This window comes from Mustela putorius, unplaced genomic scaffold (assembly GCF_011764305.1).
Source record: "Mustela putorius furo isolate JIRA1106 unplaced genomic scaffold, ASM1176430v1.1 tig00537227_pilon_pilon_pilon, whole genome shotgun sequence".
NCBI lineage: Eukaryota > Metazoa > Chordata > Mammalia > Carnivora > Mustelidae > Mustela > Mustela putorius.
Window position 1 is genome coordinate 28,026,751 of NW_025422368.1, and position 14,109 is coordinate 28,040,859.

The 14,109-nt window shown below is 36.0% G+C and overlaps 1 protein-coding gene across 2 annotated transcripts in view; it reads left to right on the forward strand.

The window, feature by feature from the left end:
- SLCO1A2 (solute carrier organic anion transporter family member 1A2) overlaps window positions 1-14,109 on the forward strand; it is a 42,917-nt gene that overhangs the window by 13,551 nt on the left and 15,257 nt on the right. For both annotated transcript variants that reach the window (XM_004755720.3, XM_045073204.1), the window contains exons 5-10: window positions 595-701; window positions 3,171-3,317; window positions 6,202-6,300; window positions 6,841-7,062; window positions 9,463-9,627; window positions 11,056-11,251. In XM_004755720.3, coding sequence (XP_004755777.1) covers window positions 595-701; window positions 3,171-3,317; window positions 6,202-6,300; window positions 6,841-7,062; window positions 9,463-9,627; window positions 11,056-11,251 — 936 coding nt within the window. The remainder of the gene's footprint in view (window positions 1-594; window positions 702-3,170; window positions 3,318-6,201; window positions 6,301-6,840; window positions 7,063-9,462; window positions 9,628-11,055; window positions 11,252-14,109) is intronic.

A 14,109-nucleotide genomic window follows, 5' to 3' on the forward strand; every position in this document is an offset into this window, starting at 1 on the left:
GTGGTAATTTGCCTAAGATAATAGTCACAGATTATTAACACTTTTGTTCTAATGAGAAAAGAAAAAGTCATTACATTGTGCTGCCACAGTGTTTGAGATTCTCCTAAGGTTTCTCATTATGATGGGTACATGTTTTGTTTCTCTGAAGACACTAATGAACACATGAAGGGATTATTGTTTGGATTCTCAGAAATGGGAGACCTGTTTTGTTGTGTTGTTTTTTTTCCCCCACAAGCCTTTAATTATATTTTGTTAAGTCTATTCTTTTTGTTAGTTTCTGTTCCTTCTCCCACAGTAATTATTTCCAGGAAATGATCACCTAAAAACCACTGAAGATTAATGTCAGATGATTTAAAAGGTAGCTCATTCACATACAGATAATTGAAAGTTAGCTGTCATGGGATTGTACCTTGACAGTGAGTGGCAAATTCTTTTTGATTATATTAATTTATGATGATTAGGTGGCAAAATGAAAAGAAATCTTTCCTGGATTTAGATGTTGTGTCTTAAGTGAAGCAGGAGTTAATCTGCACAATGCTCACATTGTCTTCATTGGCTCCTTAACATCGCCATGTTTTTCCTGTGTTCATACAGATATGAATATGAATCTACAGTTTCAGTTTCAGGCAATTTGTCCTCAAACAGTTTCTTGTGTATGGAAAATGGAACCCAGATTTTCAGACCAACAGAAGATCCATCAGGTTGTCTACTTCATTGTACTGCTTTCTGTTCAGTGAATTTGTAACTGAACACTTTCTGCTGAGGGGCTTTGAATGTTATTACGTTTGGTTAAGTGAGTAAGGTAAATGAACAAAAGAAAAAAAATTTTTTTCAGAGATTTTGGAGGAGATCATGGAGGGAAATAGAAATGGCCCGTAATTTAAATGTTATTCCTCTCATATTTGAATATACATAATAAGAATGTCTTATCTATTCTTTGAAATGGTTAGTTAAAAATAAGTCAAAGACATCCATCCAAGGACCACTTAGAGTTTATTCCACAGAGGAAAACATCTTAGAAAGAGGATTTATGCTGATGATTTGTAAATGAGTAACAGAAAAAAAAAGATTTGTGTTATAACACAGGTCTTCTATAACAGAGAAAGCAGGCAAGTATACTGTGATTCTGATTTACTCTATTCTCTTTCTGCTGAACTAGGACCTTGTCTTTCTGCTCTACTTCTTCCTCTTTACCAGAGATACTAATTCATATTCTGACACAATAGTCGCGCTTCTGGCTTCCTGCAGTCCCAGACACCAACATCCAGCTTCTGCTCCTTCATATGTGAAGGGACCTATATAATCATCTGGCGATGTGTAGTCTGGAACTAACCCACTGATTTACCTCAGACCAGAACTTCTCTTCCTCTGATGGGGACATTTTTATACTGGATTCATATCAGTAGGAGTTACATTCATCCCCACGGCTGGGAATTTCACTGCTGGCATGGAATCAGAGGAAACTAAACAGTTTCAAGGAGTATAAGAATAGCTGTCTCAGAAACTCTAAGCCAAAGCAACTCCCTGGGGAAACAACAAACAAACAAAAAGCCCCTGTGACATCAATGGTGGCCTATATTCTTTTCTTGAACTGACTTTTTCCAAAGGCTGATCTAGGTCCTATTTCCTATTTTTTTTTTTTAATCTGCATTGTAGTAGATAAATCAAAACCTTCCCAGTCTAGAGAATTTCCAGAAAAGTACACTAATTCTTTGATTACCTGACATGTTAAATTTTGTCCTGGAGTAGGCCTAGAATGTGCCCATGATCTCTAGACACTGTGTTCACCATGGGGGGGGGGGACATGAATACCTAGAAATGGGCATTATGATTTTCTGGACTGGGAATAACTGAGAGATAAACCTCACAAGATATTTCTAGCCCAGCTGAGCTCAGGAGCCTCATATCTGTGGGTACCTGGGCAGATTATAAAAGACATAAATAAATTGTCATTCACTTTTCTGAAAACATGACCCTAAATAGTGTCCTCCTGGCTTGATAGCCATATAGGCTTAGAACAGAATTGGCTGTTTTCAGACAACTGCCTATCTTCTTCCCTTTCATTCCCTTTGGCCTACTCTTTGTTACTCTACTGAGCAGCGCTGCTTCAAGGATTGGGTTTGGTTTCTCTGTTAAAAATTATTTGATGGTTACAGTATACAGTAGGTTCTATAGATAAAATGTGATTACAGGGTGCGCCTGGGTGGCTCAGTGGGTTAAAGCCTCTGCCTTCAGCTCAGGTCATGGTCCCAGGGTCCTGGGATCGAGCCCCGGATCGAGCTCTCTGCTCAGCAGGGAGCCTGCTTCCTCCTCTCTCTCTCTCTCTGCCTGCCTCTCTGCCTACTTGTGACCTCTGTCTGTCAAATAAAATCTTTAAAAAAAATGTGATTACGGCCTGGTTAAATATTTTTAGTTTCTATAAAGTAATTAGAGCTGTAGAGAATTCAAACTTCAGGGAGATTCTTATTGAAATCTCAGAGTATCAATTCTAGAAAGAGATATTTGTGTTTGTTTTTTTCTCTTCCTTAAGTTAGTATAGAAGGGGTGTAGCTCTCACAGCAGCCAGCTGGGTTCAGTAGGTGCTGATAGACTGTCTCTCTGGAGGGAAAAAATTTCTGGCTTTTAGTGTTTGTCAATTTGTGTGTATAAATACTGCCATCAAACTACCAATGTGTTGCTATTAAATATTAAATTGAAAAGAGATGTGTATACCACTCATCTATTCCAACACAGTAGGAACTGGCTCCAACATGCCACTTACATTTGGCCATACCTAAGTACCCTGTCAGAAAATGCAAATAGGATGGTCCAATAATGCATAGCTGACATAGTAGTATAAATCATTGACAAGATGCCATGTCACATAAGAATTGAAATGTTGGGGCACCTGGGTGGCTCAGTGGGTTAAAGCCTCTGCATTAGGCTCAGCTCATGGTCTCAGGGTCCTGGAATTGAGCCCCACATCGGGTTCTCTGCTCCGTGGGGAGCCTGCTTCCTCCTCTCTCTCTCTGCCTGCCTCTCTACCTACTTGTGATCTCTGTCTGTCAAGTAAATAAATAAAATCTTAAAAAAAAAAGAATTGAAATATTGACCAAAAATCTAGAATTAAGTATTACTGATACTTTACTACCAAAACACTAAAACAATATCTTTTTTTTCTTTTAATACAGACTGTGTGAAAGAAGTGAAATCATTAATGTGGGTGTATGTACTAGTCGGAAATATCATACGTGGAATTGGCGAAACTCCCATCATGCCTTTGGGTATTTCCTACATAGAAGATTTTGCCAAATCTGAAAACTCTCCTTTATATATTGGTGAGTTTGAAAATCTGCCTTAACCTCTCCTCAGGAAAGGAAGTTCCTTACAGGTGGATGTCAGTTACTTGGACTCAGTGATTTCCAGAATGATGAGAAGAGTACCTTGGTACAGCTGGTCATCAATAAAAGTTTACCAAATTGAGCTAACTCCAAATAAGCCTCTTTTCTAACTCTGCTTTTTGCTATTAAAAATACCACTCATCTAGTACCCCTGGAGTTCTCTTTGACTCATTCATTTCCTTGACACCATTCTATACCAAGTCTGTTAAGTGACTTACCAATGTTTTCTTTAAAATGTCTCTTACATTCAAAATCTTTCTATTTTCATTACATGTATTTTTGTTTGGGTCTTCATTACTTCATCTATAGATTATTATAACATCTTCATTGGTCATGTTATCACTAGCATATTCTTTCAATTTCTAATAAACACTCTTGCAGTATATTTTTTCTCAAATGTTTTAATCATGTCTTCCTTACCATATTAATAAAACATACTAGCTCTTTCTTTACTAAATCTAATCTCTCCAATTACTACTCAATCTGTTTGTTTTCTTCACAATCTCTCCATGCTAGTCAGGTTTTTTCAGATTCTTCACAAATATCTGGTTCATACTTTTGGTTATGTTTCGTGAAATTTCCTTTTCTAAAATCAATCATTGTCACCTCCCACAATAACCAAAATAAGATCTACCTTCTTATGTAGTCTACTAATCTCCTAAATGTTCTTAATTTATTATGAATAGCTTATTTGTATTCTTTAGTTGTTCCATCTGTTGTTATTTAAAAAAGTGTAACTTTTAGTTTGGACATATTTTGCTATTAATGTAGACATATATTTTAAGAATCAGAAATGTCAAAGAGGGTGAAAGAAAATTGGAGCAGAGTTATACATAATTGAGATAGAACAAAATATTTAGAGGATCTTACCCCAAGTAATCTTTGGCTCTTTTTGATCATTCATTGATTTTTCAATAAGCTTTTTTGATGTTTTTCTTTTCTGTCCTTTCAAATCACTTATTTATTTATCTTGAAAAAATACAAATATTTATCTTGAAAGAATACAAATGCTTGCCTGCAATAAATTAACAAACCCCTTGTTATAATCTGTGTTTCTTTATTCAATAAATACTAGGGTATATAATATATGGAAATAATAGTAATAATCTCTATATGTATTAAGATGAATGAGACATAGTCCATATAAATTTTAGTATATAAATAACTACATAATTATAAATCAACCAAATCTGATAAATACCTGTGTGTAATTAAATTAGAGAAAAAATCAGACTTAAAAAATGAAATAAATAAAATGTGCACATGCATATAATTAAATAACTATAAATCAATAAGCTACACAATGGGAGAAAATAGTTCCATGTATGACTTTGAAGTTTAGGAAAGAACAGAAAAGTAGAAATGAATGTTGAGAGTCACTTACATAGAGAAAACAAATGAAATTAAGAGAGAAATGAGTGGGGCACCTGGGCAGCTCAGTTGGTTAAGTGACTGCCTTCAGCTCAGGTCATGATCTGGAGTCCTGGGATAGAGTCCCACATTGGGCTCCCTGCTTAGCAGGGAGTCTGCTTCTCCCTCTGACCTTCTCCCTTCTCATGCTCTCTCTCTCTCAAGTAAATAAATAAAATTTTAAAAAAGAGAGAGAGAAATGAGTTAATGAGAAATTCTACATTAAAACACCAAGGAACACTTTTAGTTATTGAGAAGAATGGGAAGAAAAAAAATCAAAGTAGTAACAAGGGAAAAAGTAAACAATAAATGCATAGTTTAGTGAAAGTATTACGAGGAAATGTCAAAAGAGGAGCTAGACTGCAGTATCAAATAACATAAAGAGTTAGGAGAATGGAGACCAGAAAAGGACACCAAATAAGTGGCAAAAAGGATACTGGTGCTACCTGCAAGTATTTTGAGAAGAACGTGGAAGGATTTGAGCAGATTCAGGAAGTGGTGAGGCTGTAAATGCAGAGCAGTGAAATGAAAGCAAGCAGGGTAGAAATGTGAGATATTGTAATCAGTGCACAGGGAAGACCAAACCAGCACACACACACACAAAAAAAAACATGTCTAATTGAGCAAGATCTCAGAGAAGATAGAAGGGGTTGAGGTCAAGAAGTCAAGTCTGTGGAGGGGGGCGGGTAGCCTATGGAACCATGGAAAAGGAGGAAGACATATTTTGAAGGAAGGAGCAGCACACTGAAGAAGGTTATGTCTGTGTTTTCCGCAATGGGGATGGCTCAGCCTTGATTCTGAATCGCAGGTAGGCCATGAGCTCATCGATGATGAAATTCCAGATGAGTAAGAAGTCGTGAGGGCAGAGGGGACTGATGAGAATAGAAGGCAAGAATGCAGAGGATAGGAAAGGAGATCATGATCAAAGAAGAGAAGTATCAGTATCAGTGAGAACTTAGCCAGAAGAAGAGGTTTCAAGTCAGAAATGTGGGAGTGAAGGTTTTCTGAGGAACATGTCATGAGAAAATTACTGTAACGTGGTGTTGGTCTGGAATTCCTCCAAAACTATGCCTACAGAAAGCAACAAAAGAATCTCATTCTGTGTTGTGGTTTTGTCAACAGCATGATCCCAGCCAATGCTGCTACAGCAGATTTTACCTGCGATTTATCACACAAAAGAATTTGGAGGACTAGAGAATGTGGCTTTAAATATTGAGGTTCTTTTCCTCCACAATAACAGAAACAAACTTTTTACTTATACGTACACCAAGCTTAATTTTCTTACAAATTGGAAGTTTAAAGCAAACATATCTGAGGCACAAACAATGCGTCTTCAAACTCTTTATGGAATTAGGACTCTTTATGTGGGTATATAACTATACTATAACTTTATATTTTCATTTATTTTTAGGGTTTGTAGAAACAGGAGCTATCATTGGTCCTTTGATTGGACTTTTGTTAGCATCATTCTGTGCAAATGTTTATGTTGACACTGGATCTGTGAACACAGGTAATTCAATAAAATTTATTTATAGTGTCTAGAATACACAAATCACCTCCACTTATGTTATCACAGGTCATTCTTGCTTTAGTGGGTTCATGTGTACCAACTGGAGTAAAGGAGTTTAAATAATTTTTCAAATATTTCAAACCAGGGGGCAGGAAAACAAATTAAAATGTTGACCTTCTGGCTTAAAATCCAGTGCTCTTTCTATTGTGCCACAACTATGTTTCCTTTTCTCAAGAGATATAAAGACAACATAGGTCTAAATTTCTTTTAATCAAATTATTATTTATATGTAATTAGAGCTTATAGTTATTTAATAAGTATCTGTTTATAAAGTCCCTACAGGAGAGGACAGAGAACGAAAATAATTTATTGCTAGGCAATATTGTAATACCACCTATCATCAGACAAATTTCATGAATGTCTAAGTTGTTTACAAATTCTATACTTGGATAAAACCTAAAAACTGTAATATTAATAATTTTCTATAGCTCATGCAGGAATTTGTGACAAGCTAATAAAAATGTGTATATTTCTTTACAGATGATCTGACCATAACTCCCACTGATACTCGTTGGGTTGGTGCATGGTGGTTTGGCTTTTTGATTTGTGCAGGAGTGAATGTGCTCACTGCCATTCCTTTTTTCTTTCTGCCCAAAACACTTCCAAAGGAAGGACTAAAGAATAATGCAGACATCATTAAAAATGAGAAAGAAGAGAAACAAAGCAAAAAAGTCAAGAAGGAAAAGGATGGAATCACTAAAGGCAAATATAGAAATTCTAAATACCATATAATTTACTTTTTTTTTTTTTAGAGATGTGTCTATATTTCACTTTAACACTGTATCATGCTAGGGTGCATTAAGATAATTTGTCATTAATAGTCAGTAGTCAATAATGTCTAACAAGTCTGAGTCTTCCTGTGCTACTACTTGGAAATAAGTGATATAATTTGGAAGCCAAATTATCTGTTATCAACATAAATACAAAATCTTATGTTAATTCAGGCACTAAATAAATAAACTCTCATTTGCCTTTAAAAAAATCCTTTTTTATAGAGAACATAGGTCTAATTAAAAAGAATACAAATGGATAACAAAAGGAGGAAAAATATACACTATTGCAAATAAATGTATAGTTCTGAAACAATAACAACAAAAAATGTTAGCTTAACTATGAGCTTCCTGCAAGTTAAGGCAGAAAAAGAAAAGAGAGGTCACAGAACTCTCTATACTTGATAGAAAGAAGAAGAATTCTCAAAGAGAAAGTGTTCTCCGAGTGACACACTGTAAAAAAAGAAAAACTTATTATATGATGTATAATGCAAGCACTATGGAACAACATAGTTTTTCAGCAAATACAAGTGCGTATTTTATAGAACAGTTTTTTTTCCCCTTTTGGATACATCTTCAATAAAATCTCAAAGAATAATTTACAGAAAGTGTTTCTATGGGAAACTAAGCTAAAGTAATCTAAGTATTTAATGTTCAAGAACACTGATTCCCAAACTGGTCCATATATTGGAATTACCTGGGAAATTTTTAAAAAATACTGATGCCCAGAAATATTGTAGTACTCCCAGGAGGTCCGATTTAATTTGTATGAGGTATGCCCTGGGCCTTGGAACACTCAAAGATTGTTCATTTAGAAGGTGAAGAGAGATTCAGTCTCCTTATCTGTAAAATGGGTTAATAACAGTACTTATTATTACAGAGTTGTTGTGTGAGAGTAAAAGGAGTGCTGGCACATATTACTATTATTACTGCTACTAGTATTAGTGTTATTACTGTTGATGATGCTACTTCTACCATCACCCATAAATTATAATACCAGTTTACACAGAATTTTTTATTAACAATTACACATTCACTTAAACTGTTATTAAACATAATACTTCTCAGATCATTTGAAGCCAATTCAGAACCTTTCAAAATTCTCAGAGTGGTCATGATTATACTCACAATTCCTTATGAAAGGTTGATACGGACTAATAGAAGATTTTAACATAGAATATTGTTTGTGATCTGCAAGATCAGTTTTCACAAGTAGGGAACAGCTGAACTTAGTATGCGACATATAGAAAAGAGATTTGAACTACTGAGACTTATCTACTAGAACAGAGATGTCAACAAACATGGACAACTTAAAAATCTCCAAAGTGCTCTGAGCACTTCTCACCTGCCATGTATTTTATTCATAAATAGGAATTCTACAGCTACAATAGGTTTCTTTGCATTAAGCTATGCACCCTTCTCTCTCTGAATTTATTTATGGATCCTTTGGATTCCAGCCAATTTATTGGGCAAAAAATGTACAGTAAGTAAGGAAATCAAGACAAAGAATGTGAAGATAGGAAAAGTGAAAAGTAATTATAGGTGAGACTTTACCCCTAAAATGGTGGTAGGATGAATTTGGAACATTTCCAAGAAATGGGTCACAAGTTTGGCCCTGAGCTGTGTCAGTCCATACTGACAGCAGCAAGTTTGGGTTATATCATTTACATAATCCTAAGTAAGTACCAAATGAATCAAGATCTCAGAGAGTAGAACCTGGGAGTTTATATTTTAAAAGATCCCTAGGTGGTTTCATTGTGTGTCCAGTATGAACTACTGGAAGGACCAAACTGTCATTCTGAGGAAGTAGGAAAATACCTGGCACTTGAGAAAATTATATACCATAAATTTCCACATATTTTAAATGGTCAGGAACAATAATATCAATATTTGAGTGTGAACTTTATCAGGTTGATCTCCTTCTAAGCTTTAAAAAACAGAACAAACATCTTTCATTTTAGGCAATCTCTAGAAAAGAGAGGATATTAGTAGAAGGAAAAAAAAGAAGAAAAAAAAGCAACTGGTATGAACACAGACATTATTTGGATTATGTTATAGTTTTTCCTTAAGACACAATAGTGACTTAGTGATGGTAAAACAGTTGTGTTCTGCTCCCTGCACAGTCAGCTGCATTACTGACTTGCAGAGGGTAACAAAGTGATATAACTTTAGCTTTCAGGAGGTAACAAAATAAAGCAAAGCAAAACAAAAACAAGTATGTGCACCATAAACGAAAAACTTAATTTGAAGGGGAGGTTGGTGTTTTAGAAAAAGTCATTTTCAAAATGCAAAGTCAAGCTAGTTTAACACTATTGTCATTCTTTCATTTCAGATTTTTTACCATTCTTGAAAAGTCTTCTATGCAACCCAATTTATATGCTTTTCATACTACTTAGCATTGTACAGTTCAATGCATTTGTTAATATGTTCACCTTCATGCCTAAATATCTGGAACAGCAATATGGAAAATCATCTTCAGATGCAATCTTTCTAATTGGTATGTTTATTCTTCTCTCTATCAGTAGCTCCTCCCTCCCCCCCCCCTTTTTTTTTAACCATGAAAGGGTAAACAGTGTGACGATGATGGGTCTAGCAAACTCCTAAACTGATATATGTGGAGATGTTTCTGTCTCTGGCGCATTTCCCCCTGCCATTCTCCAGGGAAATCAACAAGGAAGGGAAGGAAAGAAGCCAGGAAATCCTGGCTTTCTTTTCTGGTCTTTCTCCAGTCAGAATGCAAATTCAAAATATTTTTGGAAATCCTGGGGAATGTACGGATTAGAGATAATTTTCAGAGAAGCAAACCATTAACATAAAAAGGAAAACAATGTTAATTCGTTAGGAATCTGAGTTTTACTCTTTTAACTCCAGGTTATGAATTCCTGAGTTCCCTGGGCCCTCTGGTGGTTTGAGGCGTCTTTACAGCCCAAGCATTCTGTTTCTCCCAAGACCACACATTACCTCCAGTGGCTCTCTTCCACCTTGGCTTTCCCGTGAGAGCTTTTTACTATTTTGAAAAGTGAATTTCCCAGACTGCCTGCAGCCTTATCACCCAGAGTGCTTGTTAAAAGTTCAGATACCTGGTGCCCACCTCAAACATACTAAATTAGACAATCTGGTGTGGTATCCTGGAATGAATTTTTAACCAGTCTCCCAAGAAAATGTTGATGGGATTCACTTACCCTGGCATTGTAATGATGCAACCGAGCACTGTCTTTTCCTTTTTCTTGATGTTTCCCCCTTTTTCTAGGGAGAGAGACATGAAATGTAAACGTACTTGACAATCACAGGCTCAGCAATCTCCCAAAGTATCTTGAACTAAGTCAAATTCTCAACATCTAGAGTTGGTATAAACAACCGCAAAATTATATTAATCATAAACTAATGACCAACTTTGACTTGTCACTCCTACCTGAACCATTAGAAGGAAATGTAGAATATGACCCCTGCATACAAGAAATTTACAACCTACTATAATTAAAGGAAGAATAGTGATAACAGTCTTCAAAATACTTTGACATTGTCGGGCATTTAAAAATCTCTCTGTACGTAATTTTATCTCCATTTAGTTAATATATCCTAACAGATGTGAGATTATATTTAGTTAATATAATGTGTTAGGATTCACTTATGTTGGATGTGAGCCCATTGTGGAAACATATAAAGGTGATTGAGACTTTATAGGTAATTCTTAATTTTACCGGCTTATGAAAGTATAAAGTATATGGATCATATATCTTAATACAACCTAAGGCGTGATATATATATATGATATATTAACTAAATGGAGAATAAAATTCAATCAGCTTTCTTCACTGTGAGTTGGATCTAAATGATTTCTTATGTAAGACATATTAGATAAGTGTTATCATATTTGTTCTTTTGCTAAGTCTCTTTGTAAATAACATTTTATTTACATTTATAGGCATTTATGACTTACCTCCAATATGCATTGGATATATAGCTGGTGGTTTAATTATGAAGAAGTTCAAGATTACTGTCAAACAAGCTGCCCACATAGGATGTTGGTTATCTTTAATTGCGTATCTTCTCTATTTTTTGTGTTTTCTCATGATCTGTGATAATTCTTCAGTTGCTGGCATAACCACCACTTATAAAGGGTATGTTGTTTTCTAATGAATACATTTCTAATGTTCATCTAACATTCATAATGTTCATTCATTTCTAATGAATATAGTTAATAATGTATTTTATTCAATGATTACCCATGACCAGATCATTAGCTAATTAGAATTCACAACAATAATCCATGGTCTTTATCTTTTCTCCATCTATCAATTATAAGCCTAGTCCTCCAGGCTCTAGGCTTATTAAAGAGGTTGGGAATATATCATAGGGTTAGTGAGTTTATAACCACACGTGTGTGTGTATGATACTAATAGATATTAAAGTGGATATCAAACAAACTACCAACAGTCTTAGGTTGTATTAAGATATATGATCCATATACTTTATACTTTCATAAGCAGGTAAAATTAAGAATTACTTATAAAGTCTCAATCACCTTTATATGTTTCCACAATGGGCTCACATCCAGCATAACTGAATCCTAACACATGATATATTAAGTCATATGTAAATTCACACATTTCATTTGTCTAATTCTGTCTCTATCATTGAATAATTTTGGATATGTATTTGAGGGTTAGCTGAATTTATAGGAGGGTTATGCAGAGTAATGTTTTCTGTTGACTTTTGATAATACATCCTAACAGATGTGAGATGATATCTCATTGTGGCTTTGATTTTTATTTCTCTAATGACTGGTGATATTGAGTGTCCTTTCATTTCCTTATTGGCCATCTGTATGTCTTCTATGGAAAATTCTCTGTTTAGTTCCTCTGCCCATTTTAATACTTGGTCTTAGTCAAAAGGCTTTAAAATGATCCTCTGCCCATTTTAAAATCAGGTTGTTTGCTTTTTTGGTATTGGATTTTATTAGATTTTAGTTTTTGGTATTGAGTTGTATTAGTTTTTAAAATATATTTTAGATATTAATTGCTTAACACCTATATGATTTGCAAATATTTACCCCCACTTCATAGGGTGTCTTTTCATTTTGTTTATGATCTCCCTTGCTGTCTGGAAGCTTTTTAGTTGATGTGGTTCCACTTATTTTTGCTTTTGCTACTTGTGCTTTTTTGTGTCAATCCAAAAAATCATTGCCAAGATTGATGTTAAAGAGTTCACTCACTACATTTTCTTCTAGGAATTTTATGGCTCCAGGTCTTAAATTTAAGTCTTTAATCCATTTAAGTTTATTTTTTGTGTATTGGGTAAGATAGTGGTCTAGTTTCACTCTTTTTATGTGCCTGTCCAGTTTCCCAACATCATTTATGAAGAGAGTATCCTTTCCCCACAGTAAATTCTTAGCTCTCTTGTTGTAAATTAACCATATATGCATGGTTTATTTTTGGGTTCTCTATTCTGTTCCATAGTTTTTGTGACTCTTTTTTATGCTAATATCATACCGTTTTGATTACTGTAGCTTTGTAAAACAGTTTGAAATCCAGAAGTGTGATACTTCCAGCTTTGTTCTTCTTTCTCAAGATTGTTTTGGCTACTTATTTGTGGGTTCATACAAACTTTAGAATTGTTTTCTTATGTTAATGAAAAATGCCAGTTGTACACTGGAATCTGTTTAGGGATTGCACTGAATCTGCGGATTGTTTGTGGTAGTGTGGACATTTTAGCAATATTGATTCTTCCAGCCCATGAGCTTAGAATATCTTTCTATTTATTTGTGTCTTCCTCAGTTTCTTTCATCAATGTCTAATAGTTTTCAGTGTACATATTCTCACATCCTTGGTTAAATTTATTCCCTAAGTATTTATTCTTTTGATGCAATTATTGGATTGTTTTCTTAATTTCTCTGCTAATGTTTTGTTGAGGCTGAGCTTTACAAGGTGCTAACCATGCTCTACTGTTGGGACAAGGTTGCTGGCCAGGCCCTCTTCAGGAGAGAGGCCTCTAGCTGTATCCCAGAGTTAGGTGGTGCTAGAAACTGCATCCTCTGGTTGGGTAGAATCACTATCCATGTTCTCTCATCAGGTGAGGCTGCAAGCTCTGCTCCGTGATTGGGTAGAGTCACTGAATAGGTTCCCTGACTGAACAAGGCTTCACACTGTGTTCACTACTACTTCGGGTAGTGCCGAAGGCTGGGCTATACTGCTGGGTGGTGCTGGGTCTGGGCTCTGAGGTTGCCCAGGGTTACTGTTCAGGCTCTTTGGTTATGTGGGGCCAGAGGTTACATTTAACAGTAGAGCAGGGCTATTAGCTTGGCTCCCAGACTGAGCAGGGCTATAGGATGGACTCTGGCTTAGGTTCTCTAGCCAGGCTTTCTGGATGGGTAAGACTGGAGGCTGTGCTCAGTAGTTGGGCAGGTCTGTGAGTTTGCTTCTCTGCTCAAACGGGGCAGTTGAACTGTCTCCACGGCCACCATGGCCTGTTGACTAGGTACCCAAATCAAGCAGAAGTGCCAGCTGAGCTCCTTGGCCAAAAGGAGCCACCATTCAGCTCTGTAGATGAGCTGTACCACAGGCTGGGATCTGTACTTGGTCAATGCTGCAAGTAATACAGTCTGCCAAGATCTCAGTGCTGCTTGCTATAATCCCTGTCCCCTTTCTCCTTCTTTATCTAATTCCTCATAAGTGAGGCCTGCAGATTCTCCCAGTGATCCTCGTGAGGTGAGACCTGAATGGGCCTCCTGGGAAACATCTCACAATGCCAAGGGAGCTTGATGTCCACCTTGGGTTCTCTCTTCCCACTGGCAAAATTGTAGACCCAGGGAGGCCTTCCCAGTGTGGCGTTATGCTGAGCTGGCGGTGGGGCAATTTGTTTAGAGTGCATCTGCTCCTTGTACCATTCCAATGTGGTCTCTGTAGGTCTTCATGATCTAGGGGGGTACTTTAGCTTCACCCCCAGGTTCTGGGATTTTCACTAGGGTATCTTATCTATG